This window comes from Pygocentrus nattereri, chromosome 13, assembly GCF_015220715.1.
Source record: "Pygocentrus nattereri isolate fPygNat1 chromosome 13, fPygNat1.pri, whole genome shotgun sequence".
Taxonomy (NCBI): domain Eukaryota; kingdom Metazoa; phylum Chordata; class Actinopteri; order Characiformes; family Serrasalmidae; genus Pygocentrus; species Pygocentrus nattereri.
Genome location: NC_051223.1, coordinates 4,763,292 through 4,787,859, shown reverse-complemented (window position 1 = coordinate 4,787,859; position 24,568 = coordinate 4,763,292). Strand labels below are relative to the sequence as shown.

The window sequence follows — 24,568 nt, the reverse complement described above, 5'->3', positions numbered from 1 at the left end:
ATGTTTTCTTATTTGGGATTTCTTTTTGGGTAAGAACAGAATAGAACTATTTGAGCACACTTGCCCGGAGCGGTGGGCAGCCCTATCTGCAGTAAAGAGGGAGCAGTTGGAGGTTAGGTGCCTTGCTCAAGGACACCTCAGTCACGTACTGTCGGCTCGAACTGGCGACCTTCTGGTCACAGGGCTGCTTCCCTAACCTCCCTAACCCATGACTGCCCCATCATAAATCTTACGTCGACTGTCTTTCTTTCTCAAGAACACATTTAAGAACAAACTTTATTAGAGGAGAAAAGAAAATTACACTGGAATAAAGGCCTTTTTGCCTCGACTTTGAAGGGTTACGCGCCATCGCAGTGCAAATAAACATTCTGAGGGAATGTTTGGGATTTTTTACCCTGTAGCTCTTCCAGTTGAGCTGGGCGTCTAGTCTTCTCTTCAACTGTTTTCTTTTAAATGCCTCGCTGCTGAATAATTGGTCTGATTCATTTTGCGTGGCACTTGTTGAGATAACGCATAGCTCTAAAGCATGAGCTGGAATGTTCTGTGGGCCAGGTGAGTAATCTGTTTTACTCATTTCTTAATGCTTGTACACTATTTTTGATTCTGACATCATGTTTACTATCATCTTATGCTTTGATGACTTTTTAGACTCACATTTTGAATGTTCCAATTGGCAGATCTTAACTCTAAACAATATATCCACTTTGAAGTAACAGATGTAGGCCTAGATGAAATGGCTGGGCCTAACTGAGCAGCTAATAGTGGTGTGGGCCTAATTCAAATACCACAGTCAAGAGGCTCTCAAGTCCAGCCCGGACTCCAGAGCCACATACAGTGCTGGCCAAAAGTATTGACACCCCTGCAATTCTGTCAGATAATATTCAATTTCTTCCAGAAAATGATTGCAATCACAAATGCTTTGGTATTAATATCTTCATTTATTTTGCTTGCAATGAAAAAACACAAAAGAGAATGAAAAAAAAGTCAAATCAATTATTATTTTACACAAAACTCCAAAAATGGGCCGGACAAAAGCCTAATACTTGGTAGCACAACCTTTAGACAAAATAACTGTGAACAACCGCTTCCGGTAACCATCAATGAGTTTCTTACAATGCCCTGCTGGAATTTTAGACCATTCTTCTTTGGCAAACTGCTCCAGGTCCCTGAGATTTGAAGGGTGCCTTCTCCAAACTGCCATTTTGAGATCTCTCCACAGGTGTTCTATGGGATTCAGGTCTGGACTCATCGCTGGCCACTTTAGAAGTCTCCATTGCTTTCTCTCAAACCATTTTCTAGTGCTTTTTGAAGACTGTTTTGGGTCATTGTCCTGCTGGAAGACCCATGACCTCTGAGGGAGACCCAGCTTTCTCACACTGGGCCCTACATTATGCTGCATTATGCTTTGTTGGTAGTCTTCAGACTTCATAATGCCATGCACATGGTCAAGCAATCTAGTGCCAGAGGCAGCAAAGCAACCCCAAAACATCAGGGAACCTCCGCCGTGTTTGACTGTAGGGACCGTGTTCTTTTCTTTGAAGGCCTCGTTTTTTTTCCTGTAAACTCTATGTTGATGCCTTTTCCCAAAAAGCTCTACTTTTGTCTCATCTGACCAGAGAACATTCTTCCAAAATGTTTTTGGCTTTCTCAGGTAAGTTTTGGCAAACTCCAGCCTGGCTTTTTTATGTCTCTGGGTCAGATGTGGGGTCTTCCTGGGTATCCTACCATAGAGTCCCTTTTCATTCAGACGCCGACGGATAGTACGGGTTGACACTGTTGTACCCTCGGACTGCAGGGCAGCTTGAACTTGTTTGGATGTTAGTCGAGGTTCTTTATCCACCATCCGCACAATCTTTTGTTGAAATCTCTCGTCAATTTTTCTTTCCCGTCCACATCTAGGGAGGTTAGCCACAGTGCCATGGGCTTTAAACTTCGTGAGGGCACTGCGCACGGTAGACACAGGAACATTCAGGTCTTTGGAGATGGACTTGTAGCCTTGAGATTGCCCATGCTTCCTCACAATTTTGCTTCTCAAGTCCTCAGACAGTTCTTTGGTCTTCTTTCTTTTCTCCATGCTCAATGTGGTACACACAAGGACACAGGACAGAGGTTGAGTCAGCTTTAATCCATTTTAACTGGCTGCAAGTGTGATTTAGTTATTGCCACCACCTGTTATGTGCCACAGGTAAGTAACAGGTGCTGTTAATTACATAAATTAGAGAAGCATCACATGATTTTTCAAAGGGTGCCAATACTTTTGTCCACCCTCTTTTTTATGTTTGGTGTGGAATTATATCCAATTTGGCTTTTTGGCAATTCTTTTTGTGGTTTTCCATTGAAGACAAATTAAATGAACATTTTAATATCAAAGCATTTGTGACTGCAATCATTCTCTGGGAGAAATTGAGAATTATCTGACAGAATTGCAGGGGTGTCAATACTTTTGGCCAGCACTGTAGGTTTGAAACTAAAGGGGAGGGGGGCAGAAACCCAATATAATGACAAAATTGAACACTGGGTCCTGTGTTATTTCCCTGCATAAACGTTCATAAACTACTGCCATCGCTTGGTGATCAGGTGGTTGGTGAGTGTAGTGGTTAACACCTCTGCCTTCTATGCTGTAGACTGGGGTTCAATCCCTGCTCGGGCAAGCACCCTACACTATACCAATAAGAGTCCTTGGGCAAGACTCCTAACACCACCTTCACCTATCTGTGTAAAATGATCAAATTTTAAGTCATTCTGGATAAGAGTGTCTGCCAAATGCCATAAATGTGTTTTCTATATTGTCATCATGTTCAACTTTCCTCAGCCTGAATAAACTGTAAAGCTTTGCAGTAATAGAAGAAATAATAAGTATGAAATTAATTTCTTAGAAGAGCTTGACTGTCTTATAAAAGGTGGAATTGAATCCCCCAGTTTAGAAGCAGAATAATATGATATAAAGAGTCACTCTTAAAATACATTTTCTATCATTTAAGGAAGGTGTTTGCAGAAGGTCATTATCTATAAGAAGTCCAGTAAGAAGACCATTACAGTGGTCAACTCTGCTTGTAATAAATGCATGAACGTAAGCCTGTCAACAGAGTCTTCATTTTCAGAGCATATGAAAATGTATGTTTTCTAATGACATCAGCTAGAGGTAACAAGAGAAAAGAAAAGGCCCTAACACTGAACCCTGCAGGACTCTTGTGGAACCGAGCTTAGTTTGGTCTGCTTACATCATCCAGTGGATATTCTATAATTTTTCACAGGTCACAGCTCAGAAAGTTTGCAAACCAGGTAGAAGTGCTTCACATTTACCTTAGCTGTTTAGGGGATTTTATGGAACTGAAAAATATTATGACTTTAAAACAATAATAAAATATGATAATTATGAGTTAGTCCAATGTCTTACAATAATGAGATTTTGTAATATGAAGTTTCTTCTAAATTTGACTTGAATCTCATAACATTATGACCACCTCCTTGTTTCTACACTCATTGTCCATTTTATCAGCTCCACTTACTGTATAGCTGCACTTTGTAGTTCTACAGTTACAGACTGTAGTCCATCTGTTTCTCTGATACTGATAGCCCCTTTTACCCTGTTCTTTAGTGGTCAGGACCCCCATGGACCCTCACAAAGCAGGTATTATTTGGGTATGGGTCACTTAATCTTAATCTTTAAATTGAGATCAGAAGAAAAGCCCTGGTTATTGTCTCACCCAAAGCTCAAAAAGTCTCTGAAGAATTACTAATAAATCTGTGTGACTTTGGCTCCATCTAGTGGAGAGCACCCTTAAAACATCAAAGGAACATCAAAGTCGTAATAATGAATAGTATCAGGTTAACTAACAATTAACTTAACCGATCATGTTGAATATATATGAATCAACAGAAAAATAAATAAATAAATGATTGCAAAAGAGAATTGAAGAGAGGTGAGAACATATCATTTACATATATCAGTTTTAAATGCACAGTAACAAAAACAATTTGGTTCATTCCAAGAGACAAAGAGAAGTTTATAGTTGGTCAGGTGGAAATGTATCCTTTATACTTTTCATGCTTTGTATGTGTCTTCTAAACAAATGTCATAACAGGAAATAAAATATAGGGCCCTTAGGAGTTTTAAGTTAGTTTCAAGTCTTTGCATCATAAGTAATGTAGAAATGATCAATTATGAATTAAACCTTGAAACTATAAATGAAACAAAAAATACAGCTAATGTTGCCTGTAACTGTTGAGGCGTGGAGGCAGGAGGCAAATGCGAGTTGCTGTTATTGAATTTAGGGTCCAAAGTAACAGAGGCTTGGAAAAAAGACGTCAATGACAAAAGCAAACTATAAACTGCAAGAAACCACAAGACAAGGTAACATCCACAATGCAAGACAAAGACTGAACAAACACAGGGGTATAAATACACTGAGGGAAAACAAGAAACAACTGGGACTAATGAGGGGCGGAGCACAGACAGGTGGAGCAGATAACAAGGGGGCGGGACCAGGGAGGAGACACAGAACAACAACAAAAGCACATGGCTACCACAGAGGGGAAGAAACTCTGAGGCACTCAGAGGGACAAAGGATAACCCTTAACAATATGTGTAATCTTACATCTATCACCCAAAATGTTTGATATTTTTCACATTGAATAATGCATTTGGCCAAGATGTATGACGGTATTATATTATATCATTATATCCACAGTTCCACATCAGCAAATTTGTGACACCAACAAACGTGACACGAGAGCCGGCGCTCAGAGTAAAATTAAAGCCAAGTGAACTCCGCGAGATCCATGAATGAGCCGAAGAGTCCGGTGTTCCAGTATCTCCACGCTGGTTGAAATGAGATGCCCCTATTCTTCCTGCAGCAGCTCCGCGTTCTAATTGGCTCGGTGATGTAAGCAACCTATGAGGCGAAATATGGGCAAATAGGTATTAAATACAGCACTTATACTAAAGTGTACATAAGGTTAAATCACACCTACATACGCATGCCATTACAACTGATGTGCCTGTTTTCACAGAGGTTGCTTCATTAAAATAAACTGTCACAGGTTTTTGCCGACACAAGGTTGTATCTTAACCTTTCACAGGGTGTAAAGTTCTGGTACTTGACAATGAACTATGTAGCTCAGTATACTGTTGTGTCAGAATAACATAATGGTGATGGTGTGAGACTGTAAAACTGAACAAATCTGAGCACTTTTGAAAGACACTTTGGCACATAATGGGAACATTGAAATTTACTGTAAAATTTAATGTTGAATACATGAAACTCGATACGAAATACAATATGAATGGTTTAAGATATGAAAAAACACTTCAAATAAAGTGTTACCATTATCATTCATGTAAGTTGTGAAAAGTACTACACGTGGCCAAAAGTATGTGGACATCACTCCTAATTACTGAGCCCAGGTGTTTTAGCCACACCCACTATATCAGGTGTATAAAATCAAGCACATGGCCATGCAATCTCCACAAAAAACTGCCAACAGATTGGGTCATACTGAAGAGCTCAGTGACACTGTCACAGAATGCCACCTTTGCTATAAGTCAGTTCATGAAATTTCTTCCTCGTCAGGCATACCCTGGTCAGCTGTAAGTGTTTTATACTCTGGGCTCGGGAGTAGTGAAAGCATGTTCTCTTGAGTGATCAAGCTGTGCTATTCTGGGTTTGGCAGATGTAAGGAGAATGTTACCTGTCAGAATGCATAATGCCAACAGTAAAGTTTGGTCGAGGAGGGATAATAAGCTGGGGCTGGTTTTTAGGGTTTGAGCCCTTTAGTACCAGTGAAGGGTGATGTTAATGCTACAGCATACAAAGATATTTAAGACAACTATATGTTTCCATGTAGGAATGGTGATTGCAAGCCAGGTCTTCTCATCCAACATCTCACAAATGCTCTTTTGACTGAATGGAGCAAAAATTCCCAGACAGACACTCCAAAATCTTGTGGAAAGTTTTCCCAGAAGAGTGCTGCAACTAGGGGGTCAATTCCAAATGGTTTTGGAACAGGATGTTCAACATTATCATATAGGTGTGATGGTCAGATGTTCACATACTTTTGGCCATATATAGTGTATGAAGAGGAAAATATTACAGAGTTACATTATCTGATTTAATTTATAGGTAATAAGAGAAGCACATGCTATAGCTCCAAAATAAAATTGACATGCAACAATCAAATCTCCAACAACACGACTGACCACCAAGCAATATAAAACATTATAGTGTACCAACTTACACCCCCATACAAACACTAAGGGGTAGTGCAAGGCTGATTCCTGCTTTTACATAGATAAAATAAACTACAGGACAGAAGCACACACACTCACGGAAGAAAGACTGCAGCAATACCTTCATTTTATGTTCAACATGTGCCTTGTGCTTTGTTGTAAAAGTGCCAGAGTTGAAATACAACGATCAGGCATAACCACCTCCTTGTTTCTATGCTCACTGTCCACTTTATCAGCTCCAATTTCTATATACTCTTGCCGGCCACTTTATTAGGTACTGTTCAGTTGCTTGTTAACACAAATAGCTAATCAGCCAATCACAATGCATTTAGGCCTGTAGAGGTGGTCAAGACAACTTGCTGAAGTGCAGACCGAGCATCAGAACGGGGAAGAAAGGGGATTTAAGGGACTTTGAACGTGGCGTGGTTGTTGGTGCCAGACGGGCTGGTCTGAGTATTTCAAAACTGCTGATCTACTGGGATTTTCACGCACAACCATCTCTAGGGTTTACAGAGAACGGTCCGAAAAAGAGGAAATATCCAGTGAGCGGTCAGTTGTGTGGACGAAAATACCTTGTTGATGTGAGAGGTCAGAGGAGAATGGGCAGACTGGTTCCAGATGATAGAAAGGCAACAGGAACTCAAATAACCAACCAGAATCTCTGAGGAACGTTTCCAACATCTTGTTGAAAGTCTGCCACGAAGAATTAAGGCAGTTCTGAAGGCAAAAGGGGGTCCAACCTTTTACTAGTGTACCTAATAAAGTGGCCAGTGAGTGTAGGTGCACTTTGTAGTTCTACAGTTACAGACTGTAGTCCATCTGTTTCTCTGATACTTTGTTAGCCCCCTTTTACCCTGTTCTTCACTGGTCAGGACCCCCATGGACCCTCGCAGAGCAGGTACTATTTGGGTGGTGGGTCATTCTCAGCACTGCAGTAACACTGACATGGTGGTGGTGTGTTAGTGTGTGTTGATACGAGTGGATCAGACACAGCAGTGCTGCTGGAGTTTTTAAACACTGTGTCCACTCACTGTCCACTGTATTAGACACTCCTACCTTGTCAGTCCACTGGGTAGAAGTCAGAGACAGCAGCTCATGTTTGTCAGCACAGTTTGTGTTGGTCATCCTCTACTCCTTCATCCGTGGTCATAGGACGCTGTTGGCTGGAAATTTTCGGTTGGTGGACTACACCATGTCAGTGTTAGCGTAGAAACAAGGAGGTGGTCATAATGTTATGCCTGATTGGTGTATATGGTTAGAAATAGCATCCGTGACCCCGCCCAACTTCAAAAACTGTTTTCAAGGGAGGTCAAGTCTCTATCGGGGAGTTAAAACTCTTCCTGACTCCATAAGATCACCCACCGTTTCAGCCACTGTGTTTGGCGAAACAGAGTCATGAAGGAATTCAACAATGTCTGGGGGGCAAGACCATCAGACCATAGCCCTTGTATTTAGATCACACAAAGACCCAATCACTATGCATGCTTGACTACCTTGGAATCAGGACAACTAGACGCCAACACATTCAAAACACAAAGGCAGAGCTATACTTTAGTCATTTAAATGCATATACAGAAATGTTCAGAATGTACTTTAATACTAATAAAAAAGTATAAACAAGACCCGTGTTTGGTGCATGCAATGTTACCAAGGGGATGGAGTCTGCTTGCTTAATGAAAATCAAAGGCATTTTAGATTTCATGCTATGTAAGAGCAAATATAGTCATGTATGTAGGTTATACATACAGAGTGCACAAGAACAGACCACGACAAAAGCCATTTCAGAAGGTAGGAGAATCAGTCGCAGATCTTCCACTGGGCGTTCACCTTCTCCTAATGAGAGAGAAGAACACAAAAAAACAGAATCACTTGGTCACTACTCAAGATGTGTTTACATGCAAAGATTTCTGCCAATCTTATGGAATACATTTGATAACAGATTAAGACTGAGGTGTTTATTTGCTCACTGTATTCGACAATTTGATGGAAAATCTTTGTTTACATGCTCTCACTATAAGTAAATGACGCATATGCGTGGAGTACTACCTAGAGTAAAGGTCCAGTCAGAGTGAGAGACGTCGTGTTCTGAGACACACAAGCTGGACGTCCGTCCAACTACAGGCTTTTAAAGCTCAGAGTATAAACCTTGTCTCCTCTGTAGACCAGTTTCTCCTCCAGCCATGTTGAACATTATAAACCTTTCGCTATGACGCGACGCGCATGTGCAGAGCGTTCTTACACCTTCAGATTGAAGTGTATTCGGATTCAGGCGTTTACATGGATATTATTCTTCTATTTAACGGATTATTTAGAGGTTTACCCACCTCGTTCAATCGGACAGAAATTGTATTCCGAATGGCCTCCATCGGACTAGTCTATTCCTATTGAGGTACACTTCATCTCCTCTGCAGTCCAGTTTCTGCTCCCGCCATGTTGAACATTATAAATTTTCGCTATCACATGACACGTCATGTTTGAAGCATTTTTACAGGCTGATAGTTCAGAGGAGAGTCGTTTTTCACCTGTTCAGGTGTGTTTGGTTTGTAACTGATGGTTCTGCTGAATGGTTAAGTTACTTGCTCTCCATGCAGGAAAGCAGTGTTCAAGCCCAGTGCTAAGAAGCTCTCTTTAGGCTTCTAACACTGCTTTCCTGCCTATGTAATAATTTTACTTTGACACTGTGCAAGTTCATTTCATCCATTCTGTCATCACAGCCTTTGATAATGTGTTTACTGTGAAAACTTATTCACAATAACAATAAAAATACCATTTATGGTGCAGCCCTAGTGAGCTAGTGGTTACTTGCCTGCTTGGCCGATTAGGCTTACTGTCAGTGTTATAGATTTAATAATGAACAGCACTGCTACTCCAAGTGTAAATGGTTTGTGGTAGTGAAAACATTCTCTGGAGTGATCATGCTTCACTATCTGGCAGTCTGATGGGTCAATCTGAGTTTGGCAGATGTCAGCAGAACATTACCTATCAGAATGCATAGTGTCAACCCTGAAGTTTGGTGGAGGAGAGATAATGGGCTTGGGCTGCTTTTCAGAGTTTGGGCCCTGTAGTTCCAGTGAAGGTTTCAGCATCTTCAAAGATATTTAAGACAATTATATGCTTCCAAGTTTGTGGCAACAGTTTGTTAAAGGCCCTTTCCTGTTCCAATATGACTGCGCCCCCTGTGCACAATGTGAGGTTCATAAAGACATAGTTTGACAAGTCTGGTGTGGAGGAATTTCAGTGGTCTGCACAGAGCCCTGACCTCAACCTCATTGAACACCTTGAGATAATTTGGAATGCTGGATCCAGGTCTTCTTGTGGTTAGTGGTTACTTGCCTGCTTGACTGAGTAGGTCTACTGCCAGTGTCACAGAGTTCACAATAAACAGCACTGCTGCTCCAAGTGTAAATGGTTTGTTGATCTGTTCTGTGATACAAAACCAAGAAAACATTCAAATGCATTGTTTTTTGCTTTATATTTGGCTTTCACATCAAAGCAGTGTCAGGAATCAATCTAAAACTACATTACACAAATGCAGTTCTGCTACCTAACATGGCAAAGCATCATTTTTTACATTTACAGATGTCTGACCAACATGGCAGAGATGAAGATGTTTAGGTGTGTGTAAAAATGCATTTGTCACTGTGATTACATTTAGGAGTCTTGCCCAAGGAGGACTCTTATTGGTGTAATGTAGGGTGCTTTCCCAGGCAGGGAATTGAACCCCACTCTACAGTGTAGAAGGGTTGAGGTGTTACCCGCTACACTATACCAAGCTGCATTATGCTTGTAATTTGAATTTGGATACTGTAGGTAAGCTATTTAGCTAATTTAAAAAGAAAGTAAGATTAAGACCTCTTGTTATCTGTAGTCTAATACCATAAGTTTGCTGTGGTTAAAGTTTTCTTTTGCAAATAAACAGAGCCGTTTCACTCATTTTTGTTCATTTCTGACTTTCTAACAACATAATGAACTTCAGTTTTTAATACTTAATACTGAGTTTTTTACTTACCTGGTCTGTGGTAATTGTCTAAACCTTCTTTGGAAGGAAAACAACTTGTTAGATCATAAACATTCATACTATTCATACACACATATATTCTGTCACTGGATTTACTGAATGGAATGTTAGAATCTGGCCTTTCACATTAGGAAGACATGCAGTGGGAAGATTCAGTTCAAGAGCAGGTAAAGGAATACTTAGAGCTTATATTAGTGAGGACTAATATATTTTCCTACTGTGCAAGCTTTAGGAAATGAAAATTTAGTTTTAAGCAGTGATGGACTAACGAAGTAAATGTAATTTGCTACTGTACAGTAGTTTTTTTGTGTATTTGTACTTTACTGAAGTATTTGCATTTTCATTTGATAGTAAATTTGTTTCAGCTAGTTTATGTTTATGAACAGAGACCTACACACCAATATAGTAAAGGAAAACACATTTGTGAATTTGTGATTAAAGCAAGTTTTTATTAAACCTAAACTTGTAACTAAGTTGCAAATAAATCTTAAATTGAAACTTTGATTGTTTGTAAAAAGTTATTTCAGAACCACTCAGTTCTACCTAATGGACATTGTTTGCCTTCACTGTTTTGTGCTTATGTTCATTTTAATAGATGTCAGACTAATTAATGGCATTCTATTAAAAGACTCTTGTATTAAGAGCGACACTGGAGTATTTTCACCTAAAATGTGTCACGATTGGCCCCTCCCAGTCACCCATATGCTTTTGTTTTGGTTTTGGTCTTGTCTATGTGCTTTTGTTTTGCTTGTTTCCCGGTCCTGCCCCCTTGTTTCCAGACCCTGTCCTTGATTGATGTCACCTGTGACCCTCTTGTTAACCACCTGTGTTTCGTTACCTGTTCCTGTATTTAAGCCCTGTGTTTTCCCTAGTCTCTCGCTGGTCTTTGTTTGAAGTGTTGGATATTGTTTGGTGTTTGTTTCTTCCGGCCTCCGTTGTGTTTATACTGTGTTCCTTGTCATGTCTGTCTCCCGATCTATCTGTATTGGCTCCCTGACCCTGAAAATGGATTTGCCCCCAATAAATCTCTCTTTTCTACACATATGCGTCCGCCTCATCATCGCTCCCCAACGTTGCAAAATGAGTAAATGAAATGAGAGTCTTGTTACAAAAATGATAACAGGACATTAGAGTCATAATTCATCTTTTAGTACTTTTACTTTCGATAGTTAAGTACATTTGAAGGCAAATACTTTTTTATTTTTACTCAAGTAGAGGTCTTAAGGGAGGAACTTCGACTTTTACTGGAGTAATATTTTACCTTGGGGAGCTCTACTTTAACTCAAGTACTTTGTCCACCACTGGTTTTAAGTAATCCTTCCGTTTAAGAGTTGAAAAAGAACACACGGGCCTGTTTTCACAAAGCCTCTAAGAGTAGGAGTGCAGATTTACCATCAGATTCTGTTCTTATTTACTTTGACTTTTCTGTCTGGAACAGATCCTAGATCAGCACTCCTTATCCAAGAACCTTCAGGAATACAGGCCAGTATGTGACAATTTCTCACTACATTGAAGCAGTTTGAAGGAAAATTGTAATTTGATAAGATCAGGATCAAAAGGAACTAAGAGGAAACTTATTCTCTTATTCTAAATGATAAGATCTTACAAAAGAACATAGTAAACAATGAATACTGTACCAGAACATCCAAAGACAATGAACAACAGGATCAGAATGCACATCGAGAGTATAATCAAAAGGATTAGTCCTACATTACCTGTAAAAAGGAACAAGTATATGAACGTCTACGAAAACCCAGAGTAAAACTGCAATTTACAAAAATGGTCATGATCTAAATAATAAAATAATAAATCAGAATTTTCCAGCAGAGGGTATCCGATAGCAAAGAGTACAACTACAGTACAACTACACTAGAAAGATATGCATGTTCAAATGATATTTATATTGAAGAATATAATATACAATAGTCAGTGCAATAGCCCCACAGCACGTCAGTCACATTTTTGTTTGTTGCCTTTTTATGTGATGTTGTAATGTTGATATTTTCCACTTTGTTTCCATATAGCAAGCTGTGCTATGAAAAAGGCTCTATGTAAATGACGAAACTCCTTACATACCATTGGCTTCGAACATTTCAGGAGTTAAAAAAAGGATCAGAAGAACAACAAAACTTGTGAGAACATGAAGAACACCCAGACCACCTGTGAATGGCAAAATGATGAGTTATTTCATATAACAGTGGCAAGGATAACCTTAAACATTCAAACTCTATCAGCAATGAATAACAGAGCCAAGACTAAGTGCATACATTCTATAGTGAGGGTGTTAATACTTTAGGAATTTTATAGGTCATTTTTAAATCTGCTTTAATAAATATTTTACACTGCCTTTGGTTTTGTCAAACACTGGTGTATATTTATCAAAATTAAAGGTGAAATACAAATTTCCCCATGATACTTAAAATTTACTTTTATTGTTACTATGATCTTTGGTCAATGCTTTATTTACTGATGATTTCTAGACACAACTCAAATTGTTACATGAAATAAACCTACTCAGATAGTGATACTGATAATACACAATATTTAGGATTCATTAAGGGTGATTGGCAGAAAAAGCTCCAGATATATTAAACAGATTGTGGATTTCTGCTATATAGATTAGTTAATTAATTAACTAATTAACAGTAGTAACAGAATTTAAATGAAAATTTTTCTAATTCGAAGTTTTTTTGTTTCAGGACACTTTAAAATCTACCTGTTCTGAAAATATATATTGTTCAATTACAGCCATGTTAAATCTATATACATATATTTGGCATCTCTCTGAACATGCCAATTTGACATTAAGATGGTGACATTCAGATGGTCACATGATTAACATAAATATATGAGAATCTGCAGCATTCCAAGAGGTACTTACTCTCGCAGCACAAAATGAGTTTAGAGTCAGTCAATTCCAAAAAAATGTCACCTGAAATTAAGAGAATGAGGAATATCAGTGTAGTTCTGTAGTTCTTATGTCACCAACACACTGGTTTGGTTTTGCTGGATCAGATTCTGTAAACATTCTCCAAAAACTATTTAAGATGATCATCAGGACTGGAATGTAACGGAACAGAAACATTGAGGATATGTATTCAGAATACAGTAATTAAGTATTTGTATTCAATCCATGTTATATTTTGTAAAGCCAGATTTAAAAAGGAGTATACTTTTCAAATACTTAACCACTAAATTCAAAAGCATGCCATTTTCAAAAAATACACCATCAATGCTTGTTTATTAACTATATTTCAATAAGTGCACAGCACTTAGCGAAAACATTCATTAGACATGCTTTTTTTTAAGTCCTTGGTAGACTGATACATCAACGTGATGGTCAGTTATTAATCTCAGTGTTACTGAGCTCTGCTAAAGCCTGAGTAGACTGATAAATCAATGTGATGATTAGTTATTAATGTTAAGTTATTAAGTTATTAATCATGACACAGCAATCAATTTTTACACCGCTGATCTAAACCCAAAGACACCAGCAAACATTTGCACATCATGGAAGGGATTTGGAAAGAAGAAAAATGACCATACTAAATCAAGTTGTTATGGTATAATAACTCAGGGCAATAAAAATTAATTCCTACCTAAAAAGCAGAGAAAATTCATCATCAATGCACATCCAGCATAAACCATCCATCTGTTATTCTGCGTTCGCCAGCCATGCAGTCCTAATACTAGAGGCAAAAAGAAAAAAGAGGGCATAAACACAACTGCATAAACATCAGCTCAGGTGTCAGGAGGCACTTTGACTCAGTCACCCCCAGAGCTCCTTCAGAAGCTCTTCCCCCCCACAAATTGATGGATGCACAGTGCCAAGGCAAATGACCTTCGGCCTAGCAAACTTGTTTTTTTAGGTCTTCATGGCCATGAAACCCTTCGCAAACATTGGACAGAAATTGCACAGTATACCATGACACAAAACATTATAGGGAACAACGGCACAGCAAGTAATGCAACTAACATTAGCTAGGATATGGGTTAGCAAACTGCCTCTACAATTGCTGCTGCAAGAATAACCAGTTATCACAAACATTAGCAAACGAGACAAAACGATACTGACCTGTTGGTTCTGTGAAACAGCAAAAATAAGTTAATGTTACCCACTTGTCAAGAAGAAACAGAGCCACCTCCTCATCCCTTTTCAAGCCTTTCAACTCTCACTTAAACTGGTTTTTCGCCAGCTTCTTGTTCAAATTTTCCCGCTTCACCGTAAATGGTGCAGCAGTTGCAGTGCCTATGGAAACTTTTCAGACCTTTTCACATTTTTCACAATTTGTTATGTTTCAGGCTCATCTTAAAATGGATTCATTTCATTTATTTCCTCATCAGTCGATACAGTAGTCCAGAATGACTAAGCAAAAACATTTAGGGTGAAATGGGAAAACTCTAACCCTAACCCTAACCCTATTTTTAAGTGTTTGACAGCTTCATATAAACTGAATTGAAAAAATAAACTGAATAGACATCTAAAATTACTTTTTGACAAACAGTCTGCAATATTTAAATTTGCACTATGTAAGTTACAACTGTGTATAAGATACTGTTATTTATAGCAGCTTTGGTAGTGGTTTTCCTCTGGTTTCATGTCTTTTATGATGCAATAGAAACTTGTTTTGTTATGTTTGCTATGCATATATGCAAATGTAATCTTGTGTTAATTTGTGTCAATCAGGGGTACTTACCTAAATCAGCAATTACAGACAACGCAAGGTATTCTAATACAGGTGAAGCTGTAATGAGGGAGCGGAGGTTGTCTGTAAAAAATAATGCAGTGAACCTTAATAAATGTGTTTTATGGGAAACTAGCACCTATCATATCTAAAAGTTCTGTCCTACAGAGCTTACACTGGAACACTTACAAACAACACCCCCCCGCCCCCCCCCCCCCACACACACACACACACAAAGACAGAAAATGTAGGTATTACATTAGCTTTATATTTACTACTAAATTACTGAAGTGAAATCTGATGATTGTTTCCTTTTATACAAAAAAGAATCTTTTTCATTTGAAGGCAGCAATGTCCCGCCGCACACAACCACCTTTTAACGTCAATTAGAGGATTTGCACTGATTGGGTATCTCTGCAGCACACCTCACATTGCCTGTTGATAATGTATTCAGTCTAATTCCACCAGTACTTAAAACTATGCCACTATATAATACCAAACACTGCCACACTTACATGTGATTTTGCGCCTTATTTTTATACTTGCACCACAAACCTGAAAAAAGGGCCCTAAATATTGTTTAGTGTATTATCTAGTACAGGGGTCACTATCCAAATGTTAAGAAGAGCTGTTTCGTCCCTTCAACAGAAATCAAACCACCCTGAGGCACATTTTACTTCTGACTGTAAATATGTTCCTGTATGTGCTAATGGACTAGTATAGGCTAAAACGTATAATAGTAAAACAACAACACAAACTTCCTCTGCTCTGCTTTAAGCTTCAGCTCAGCTTTAGCTGCTTTTCTCACATCTCCAGCAGGAAACCTTTCCACAAAAGCAGAATAGTTTCTTCTAAAAGTTTCTGTCACGATTGGCCCCTCCCAGTCCTGTCCATGTGCTCCTGTTTTGTTTACTTCCCAGTCCTGTCCATGTGCTTCTTTGTTTTGGTTTTCAGTCCTGACCTCTTGTTTCGTGACTCCACCCCTGATTGTCTCCACCTGTCCCTCATTGACCCTCATGTATTTAAGCCCTGTTTTCCGCTTTGTTTGGATGTATGTTTGATGTTAGATGTACTGAATGTTTGAATTGTTTGTATGTCCTGTTGGAAGCGTTTGGGTTTCTGTTTTTGTGAGTGTATTCCGTCATGTCGGCCTATTGATCTCTCAGTGTTGGTTATATAAACCTGGACTGTCATGACCACGACCCTGGATTTGCCCTCAGTAAAAGTTGCTTATCTCAGCACATGCGTTCGCATCCTCGCTCTGCGTTACAGTTTCTTGTAAAATGCTCCTGTTCCACCTTAAATGGTGCCTGTGTTTTCAAAATTTATAACCGCTGCACCATTTAAGGTAGAACGGGACAATTCAAACAGTGTTTGACAGTTTCTCTGCAGATTAAACTCAGGAAATCCAGCTGGAGGGACTAGAAATGCAAATAAGTCCCTCCCGAAATTACACAGTGTAATTGAGATTATGACAAGGCACAGTGTCTGAAGTGACTGGCTTTTGTGTTCAGCTACCACAGAGTCTCAGTAAGAGCAGACCCTCGATCACTGCCAGCTTGAGTCGTTTGTTCATTAGCACGGCAGGGTGCACTCAACTTACGTCACATTGTATCAGCTGGTATCAGGTGCACAGTAGGAGTAAATGAGCCCGGTATTGGGCTGATACCTAACACTATTATCAATATGAGTATCAGTCAGAGTGAGTCATCAGTTACTGCGCTGAAATGAATTTAAAACCCAACAAAACCTGTAGAGACGGTCCTTAAATTTAGCCTACAAGAATGCAGCTTTATATTTCACTTTTATAGCGCACTGTGTATAAAGACCCTTACAGAAGTCAGGGGTTAACATAATATAGTAGACACGACAATAAAAATGTATATCACATACAGTGGGTTGCAAAAGTATTCATACCCCTTGAACTTTTCCATATTTTGTCACATTACAACCACAAACATAAATATATTTCACTGGAATTTAATGTGAAAGACCAACACAAAGTGGTATACAATTGTGAAGTGGAAAGAAAATTATACATGAATCAAAACATTTTTTACAAATAAAAAACTAATAAGTGCGACGTGCAAAAGTATTCAGCCCCCCTGAGTCAATACTTTGTGGAGCCACCTTTTGCTGCAATTACAGCTGCAAGTCTTTTAGGGTATGTCTCCACCAGTTTTGCACATCTAGTGACTGAAATTCTTGCCCATTCCTCCTTGCAAAACAGCTCAAGCTCAGTCAGATTGGATGGAGAGCGTTTGTGAACAGCAGTTTTGAGATCTTGCCACAAATTCTCAATTGGGTTTAGGTCTGGACTCTGACTGGGCCATTCTAACACATGAATATTCTTTTTTTTAAACCACTCCATTGTAGCTCTGGCTTTATGTTTAGGGTCGTTGTCCTGCTGGAAGGTGAACCTCCGCCCCAGTCTCAAATCTTTTGCTGACTCCAACAGGTTTTCTTCCAAGATTGCCCTGTATTTGGCTCCATCCATCTTCCCATCAACTTTGACCAACTTCCCGGTCCCTGCTGAAGAGAAGCACCCCCAGAGCATGATGCTGCCACCACCATATTTGACAGTGGGGATGGTGTTTTCAGAGTGATGTGCAGTGTTATTTCTCCGCCACGCATAGCGTTTTGCATTGTGGCCAAAAAGTTCTATTTTGGTCTCGTCTGACCAAAGCACCTTCTTCCACATGTTTGCTGTGTCCTCAACATGGCTTCTGGCAAACTGCAAACGGGACTTCTTATGGTTTTCTTTTAACAATGGCTTTCTCCTTGCCACTCTTCCATAAAGACCACATTTGTGTAGTGCACGACTAATTGTTGTCCTGTGGACAGTTTCCCCCACCTGAGCTGTGGCTCTCTGCATTTCATCCAGAGTCACCATGGGCCTCTTGGCTGCCTCTCTGATCAGTGATCTCCTTGTTCGGCCTGTAAGTTTAGGTGGACGGCCTTGTCTTGGCAGGTTTACTGTGGTGCCATACTCTTTCCATTTCCGGATGATGGATTGAACAGTGCTCCGTGAGATGTTCAAAGCTTGGGAAATCTTTTTATAACCTAAGCCTGCTTTAAACTTCTCCAAAACCATATTCCTAACCTGTCTGGTGTGTTCTTTGGACTTCATGATGCTGTTTGCTCCCCAATATTCTCTTAACCAACATCTGAGGCCGTCACGGAGCAGCTGTATTTGTACTGAGATTAGATTACACACAGGTGGACCCTTTTGAGTCATTAGCAGTCATCAGGCAACTTCTGAATGCAATTGGTTGCACTCAGGGAAAAGGGGGCTGAATACTTTTGCACGTCGCACTTATTAGTTTTTTATTTGTAAAAAATGTTTTGATTCATGTATAATTTTCTTTCCACTTCACAATTGTATACCACTTTGTGTTGGTCTTTCACATTAAATTCCAGTGAAATATATTTATGTTTGTGGTTGTAATGTGACAAAATATGGAAAAGTTCAAGGGGTATGAATACTTTTGCAACCCACTGTATGTATATCAAACATTGTAATATAAAGTTTTTGCCATTGTTTACATACCTTTACAACGATAAACGCATGGACACAAAGGAACCAGGCGAAGAGTCCTTAGAAGATTAATGGTCAAACAAGTGGCAGCTTCACTGAGAAATCCTGAAGAAACATGCATCAGTTTTAATGATGATTCTTCTTACATGAAGTAAACACAGAAAATACAAGTCTCTTTTTTTGGAAAACGTCACTGCAATATGTGTCCTTGAATGGTTTTATTGTTTTTTTCTTGGGTGTGCAATGGTATCACGACCTCTAAGGAAAGCTTCTCTTAACTAATTTCTTAACTTTTTCACAGAATGTATAGAATTTTTTGTTTACTCAAAATTTTGAAATGTAAATACAGTGTATGTGATTGTGGTCAAGTCTCAGGTTCTAAACAAGCCAGTCTGTATTCTTCAGCAAATTTAAGTATACAGAAAATGAGGGTACCAGTAATATAGACTATTGAATGACTGATTAACACGTTATGTGTACATGTCAGGAAAACTATGTTGGATGGTAAATCCCATGGTCTTCATGTGTGTGGCGTATGGGTCATTTCTCTCTCTCTGGTATGGATGCAATCTAAAAGAAGAGCTAAATGAAAAATACTATTGTTGCTACTAATAATAGTTCATAGGATCATTATTGTTATTGCTGAAGGAATCCCATTTGATCAGTGTTTTTGGGCCATAGTGACGGCATTCATGGTTCCAAAACATTGTCATGCTTACACCAGTATTTTATATTAAAATCCAATAACTTTGTTTAGTTGATGCAGAGAGCCACTGAAGAACAGGGTAAAAGGGGGCTAACAAAGTATCAGAGAAACAGATGGACTACAGTCTGTAACTGTAGAACTACAAAGTGCAGCTATACAGTAAGTGGAGCTGATAAAATGGACAATGAGTTTTGAAAGGTGGCCATAATGTTATGCCTGATCGGTGTACACTGAATGACATGTGAACCAAAAAAAGGCTTTTAGGGAATTTTAATGTTTTTTTTTTTGTCTTTGACCCATTTATATCACATGTATTAATCATTTTAAATTTATTCGGCCAAATAAAAGCTAAAGAAAAATGAAAGAATATTATACTCTTAGTTGCAAAAAAAACAACAACCATAAAATACTTACCATTAAGCACACCCCAAAGGACGAAGGCCACAAACATAAGGATGTTTGGACAAAAGACAAGACAGCACTGTGTGATTACTGTGCAGCTGCCTAAAAACATGAAGAACAACTGCATTGGAGTGCTCCACAATTCAAAGAATCCTTAATAACAAAGTCCCAAGCCATAAATTTGTCATTAAAATATTCAAACGAAACTTCACATACCAGGCATTTTACAAATAGTGTAGGGGATGCAGCCAAGCAAAAGTACAGATCCACACACACACGTGAAACCACAGAGGACCAGTATCGCATGATGTATGTAAGAAAAACCTGGAGAGAAAATACAGACGTTGTATCGCTATATATGAAATGCACATACTGAAGATGTCATATTATAAAACAATGGTATGGAGCCACCAGAAGAACAGTGGAGAAAAAGTGCATTTGACCCTGAACTTTTCAAAGCGCTGGGGTGATGCCCGACCACTTCTTCGTTGAGTTCAGGCTACTTATTTGAAGAAAACAAAACATAAAAACAGTCCACTTTCCCAGCTGCACTATAACAATGAAACACCACAGGCCAGACTTATAGAACTTGGCAGTAACAGCGTTATGCCATGTAAAATGTGTGGTACAGTTAATAAGAGCTACTCATACAGTCACCGTGGTGGAGATTAGTGTGCCAGTGTTTTAAGGCAATAGATACGATGAGAGAAGTGAAAACAAAGACACCAAAAAAGACACCAAAATTAAATTAAAATGTGCCAACATGTACATGTCAACTCACTTAAATGTATTTTCACTGTTGTTTGAGCTGAAACCTCCCAATGGCGCACTTCACATCTATACAGGCCTTTGTCCTCCATTCGAAGAGCCTTTAATCTAAGTGGGAAGTTTCCTTTGGAGATTTCTTCTGGACCAAAGAACTCGACTCTGTCTTTGAATCTCTCGTGGGTAAAATCTGTCTGGATCACACCCTTTTGGAGGACCAGCACTGTAATGTTTTGATCCATTTTTGTCCATGAAACTTCTTCAAGCACTTCAGGGGGGATATGGGAGTCAACAGAACAATTCAGAGTGACGTCTTCACGTGCATACGCAGAAACTGCATGGCCTCCGGTCACGATCAAATACTCTGAAAGCAGAATTAGTTGAAATATTACTGTGCAGAAGTCTCAAATCAAATTATACAATATATATCTCATATAAAACTTGTTTGCCAATTGATTCAGCTAATGTTTTTAAAATAGCAAGGCAAGCAGATGTTGGCATGATTATGCCAATATCAAGAGAAAGCAGTGAATTGTAAATTCTGCTTGATCTGTATAAAATTGATAACAGTACAATAAGCACAATGTTGGATGTTTGAACTTATTTTATTTTTTAACTATAAATATATATTAATTCCCAATTTGATGCCTCTAACACGCTTCTAAAAGTTGGAACAGGAGCTTGTCTATCACTGTGTTACATGACCTTTCCTTTAAACAGCACTTAATAAACATTCTGTTTATAACAGAACAAATGTTGGCTGATATTTTTAATACTGTCATTTGCCAATGCTTGAGAATATTTTTTTGTAATTGAATATCAAATGTGAAATGCCTTTCCTTAAGCAAAACTATGTTGTGGTTAACTGAATTTCTGGGCTTTATGTTTGTGGTAATGTAAGTCACTCTCCACATTCTTGACATTGATCATCACCCAGTGTAGAGTAGTAGAAAATAGCAGGAATGGAAACGGGGGGGTTGGTGGAACCAGAATGTGAAATTCCTGAAACTTTTCACATTGATTTATATGAAAAATCTCCTTTTAAGGACTTTACAATCAAAAGTGATTTTTCTGCAGAACACTAAAAAATGAATGCCAAATTTCACCTACCAATGTCAACTGAAGCTTGACCAGTTTCCTGTTGTCTGTAAACGGTACACTTGTAAATTCCTGCATCTTCAGTGGTCAGATTTGTGAGGAGGAGAGAAAAGTTTCCACGTTCGACCTCCTCAGTAAAGAATCTGGCTCTTCCACTGTAGGCCTGGTTCTGAGACTCTGGATGGCTTGCTCTGTCTAGGAACAAATGCACTAAAGTTCCAGAGTCTGCTCTCTTCCACTCCACTTTCAGTGCTTCCAGTGGTATGGGGGCTTCAACATAACAGGGCAGCATCACTGAGCCCCCCAGCTCGACAATCAGAGGACCAGAGTGGCCGAGCACATGGAGCTCTGAAAGAAGTGTAAACACGTTTAGATGAGTAATATTTTTTTACCTTTTCATTTCACAATATACACCACCAGAAAAAAACGTACCCTCGGAAGTAAAATATGGTCCTTAAGGTCCAACTGTTTACATGAACACTACATTCACAATCCCAGGCAAGAGAGGCATGTTTATATTGTTTTATAACAATATTTGTAAGCAGAAAAATAAAAAAGTCTGAAGTTAATACAGGATATAAAGCAGCTTAGTCCTTTAGCTTTAAAATACAGGGCTCACTAGAGTAATGACAGCTCTAGGTCTACTAAAGACACACCCCCATTTTACATTTACGGCATTTGGCAGACGCTCTTATCTAGAGCGACTAACAATTCGATAATTTTTTACACAGGTAGGCAAAGGTGGTGTTAGGAGTCTTGCCCAAGGACTCTTATTGGTGTAGTGTAGGGTGCTTACCCAGGTGGGGACTGAAGCCCAGTCTACAGCATAGAAGGCAGGGGTGTTACCCACTACACTAACCAACCACAGTGTGTATGTTAACTTACCCAAATTTATTTCCATAGTTGTTTGAGCTGAAAACTCCCCAAAGAGCACTTCACATCTATACAGGCCTTTGTCCTCCAATCGAAGATCCTTTAATCTCAGTGAGAAGTTTCCTCTGTGGATTTCTTCTGGACCAAAGAACTCGACTCTCTCTCTGAATCTCTCATGGGTAAAATCCTCCTGGACCTCACCCTCTTGTAAGACCTGCACTATAATGTCTTGATCCACTTTTGTCCATGAGACCTCTTCAAGCAGTTCAGGGGGGATATGGGAGTCTACAGAGCAATTCAGAGTGACGTCTTCACGCGCATACGCAGAAACTGCGTGACCGCCAGTCACGATCAAATACTCTGAAAGAAGAATCAGTCGAAATATTACAGTGTTACCGTTTTCAGCCGGACACATGAAGGGGTACGGGGGTCTGCAACCGGAAGTTGCAAACGGTTGATTAACTGCATTTGTAGGTTTTAAGTGTGTAATAATGTAAGCCACTCAAAGTCATGGGTCACAACAAGAATGCTAGCATGTGCAATGCATTCTTCATATTGATAATCACCCAGAATAGAGTGGGACATGGTGGAAATGGAAACAGGAGGTGGAGCCAGAATGTGAAATTCCTGACACCTAGAAATTCGTAGGAAGTCAGAGTTATTTTTCTGCAGAATACTGGGAAAAAAACAAGGATAAACTTCCACCTACCAATATCGACCGAAGTTTGACCAGTTTCCTGTTGACCGTAAACAAAACAGTTGTAAATTCCTGCATCTTCAGTGGTCAGATTTGTGAGCAGGAGAGAGAAGTTTCCACGCTCGACCTCCTCAGTAAAGAAACTGGCTCTTCCACTGTAGGCCGGATCCCGAGCCTCTGGTTTACCCTCTCCGTCTCGGAACAAATGTACTAAAGCTTCAGAGTCTGCTCTCTTCCACTCCACTTCCAGCACTTCCAGCGGTAAGGGGGCTTGAATATAACAGGGCAGCATCATTGAGCCCCCAAGCTTTGCAATCAGAGGACCAGAGGGGCCTAGAACACGGAGCCCTGGAAGAAGGGCAAACATGTTGAAATGAATAATAGCTCAAAGTGCAAACAATGTAAACGTATAAGGTCCAACTGCTTAAATATACACTACATTCACATTCCCAGTGCAGAGGGACTCAACATTGTTAAGCAGAAAAATAAAACAAAAATCCCAGAGTCCATATGGGATGTATGGAGTCGATGTAACTTAAAAATACAACTGCAACAGAATATGGGACATATTCTCTAACCAAAGGAAACTAAAAACACTTTGGAAATATAAAACACACCTGCAAATGACCTCACTGCTTTCTGTGTTCACAGTATAGACAAATTCACAGGGCACTCGTTTCTCTTTCTAACCTTCTTTAGCACTGAAGAGATCTCAGACCAGTTGTTGTTCACACCACAGCTCCTCTAGAACTCGCACCACATCTAAGAAATGTCTAATTATGGGTTGTTTTTCTGCAGGTTTATGATCTACATTTGACCCCACAGTGAAACTCTCCAGCTTCAATAGTGCTAAACGGGTAAAAAATCATTAAATGATGACCAGCAGTGAGACTAGACTGTACCAACATCTGGGGCTCAGCCCACAGCCCATTTTATATGGTTACATGGTGGTTAAAGAGCCTGTCCTGTAGATTCCAGAGCACCTCCACCGTAGACTGGAAAAAAAAAACAATGTGGCCAGTTACAACGAAATAAATGGCAATACATATATTGCTAGACAATCCTCAACGATGCATCATGATATCAGTGTAGCTTAATATAACTAACATCTGTCAGTAGAGTCACAGAATCAGATTACTGTTATGAATAATACACTATTTTATCTAACTCTATCCCTTACTGCCAGCACCTCCCAATGCTGTGATGCTGACCACATTACCGCAAAACCATGGTCATGTGATGCCTACAGTGGGGTTGAGCTCATTACCATCACGACTGTAGTTTTTCTGGTAAAAGTTGATTCGCCATCGTTAATCACGCCTGGCATCAGTTTACTACCTTACTAACAAAAAAGAGATCTGTTCATCTAATAGACCGACTGCCGTACCCTGTGCAAACCATAAGCCACGTTATCTACTGTGACTTTCTGTGGTTTCAGCGTGGCTTTAACACGTGGCTGGGAATCACAGGGCATCTCACAATATTATTGCAATACGTTGCCCAAGATAATGATATCACAATACTGCGATTCTGTGATACTCAATATATTGCTAGACA

At 39.3% G+C, this 24,568-nt stretch overlaps 1 protein-coding gene across 1 annotated transcript; it reads right to left on the bottom strand.

The window, feature by feature from the left end:
* Positions 1 to 8,026: 8,026 nt before the first annotated feature.
* On the bottom strand, positions 8,027 to 23,378 carry LOC119265009 (butyrophilin-like protein 8). The gene is made up of 4 exons (XM_037544268.1): positions 23,024 to 23,378; positions 22,327 to 22,674; positions 21,686 to 21,789; positions 8,027 to 8,062 (listed from the first exon to the last, which is right to left on the bottom strand). The coding sequence occupies exons 1-4, from the start codon at positions 23,376 to 23,378 to the stop codon at positions 8,027 to 8,029; spliced, it is 843 nt and encodes a 280-aa protein (XP_037400165.1).
* Between the last annotated feature and the right edge of the window lie 1,190 nt (positions 23,379 to 24,568).

Bases quoted from the DNA above. Each gene is read 5' to 3' on its own strand.
- LOC119265009 (XM_037544268.1), bottom strand. From the start codon at position 23,378: ATGTTTGCCCTTCTTCCAGGGCTCCGTGTTCTAGGCCCCTCTGGTCCT. The intron at 22,675-23,023 runs GTAGGTGGAAGT...TTCTTCTTTCAG, and splicing joins TCAAACTTCGGTCGATATTG to AGTATTTGATCGTGACTGGC. The intron at 21,790-22,326 runs GTAAGTTAACAT...CACTTCTTTCAG, and splicing joins AACTATGGAAATAAATTTGG to AGCTCCATGTGCTCGGCCAC.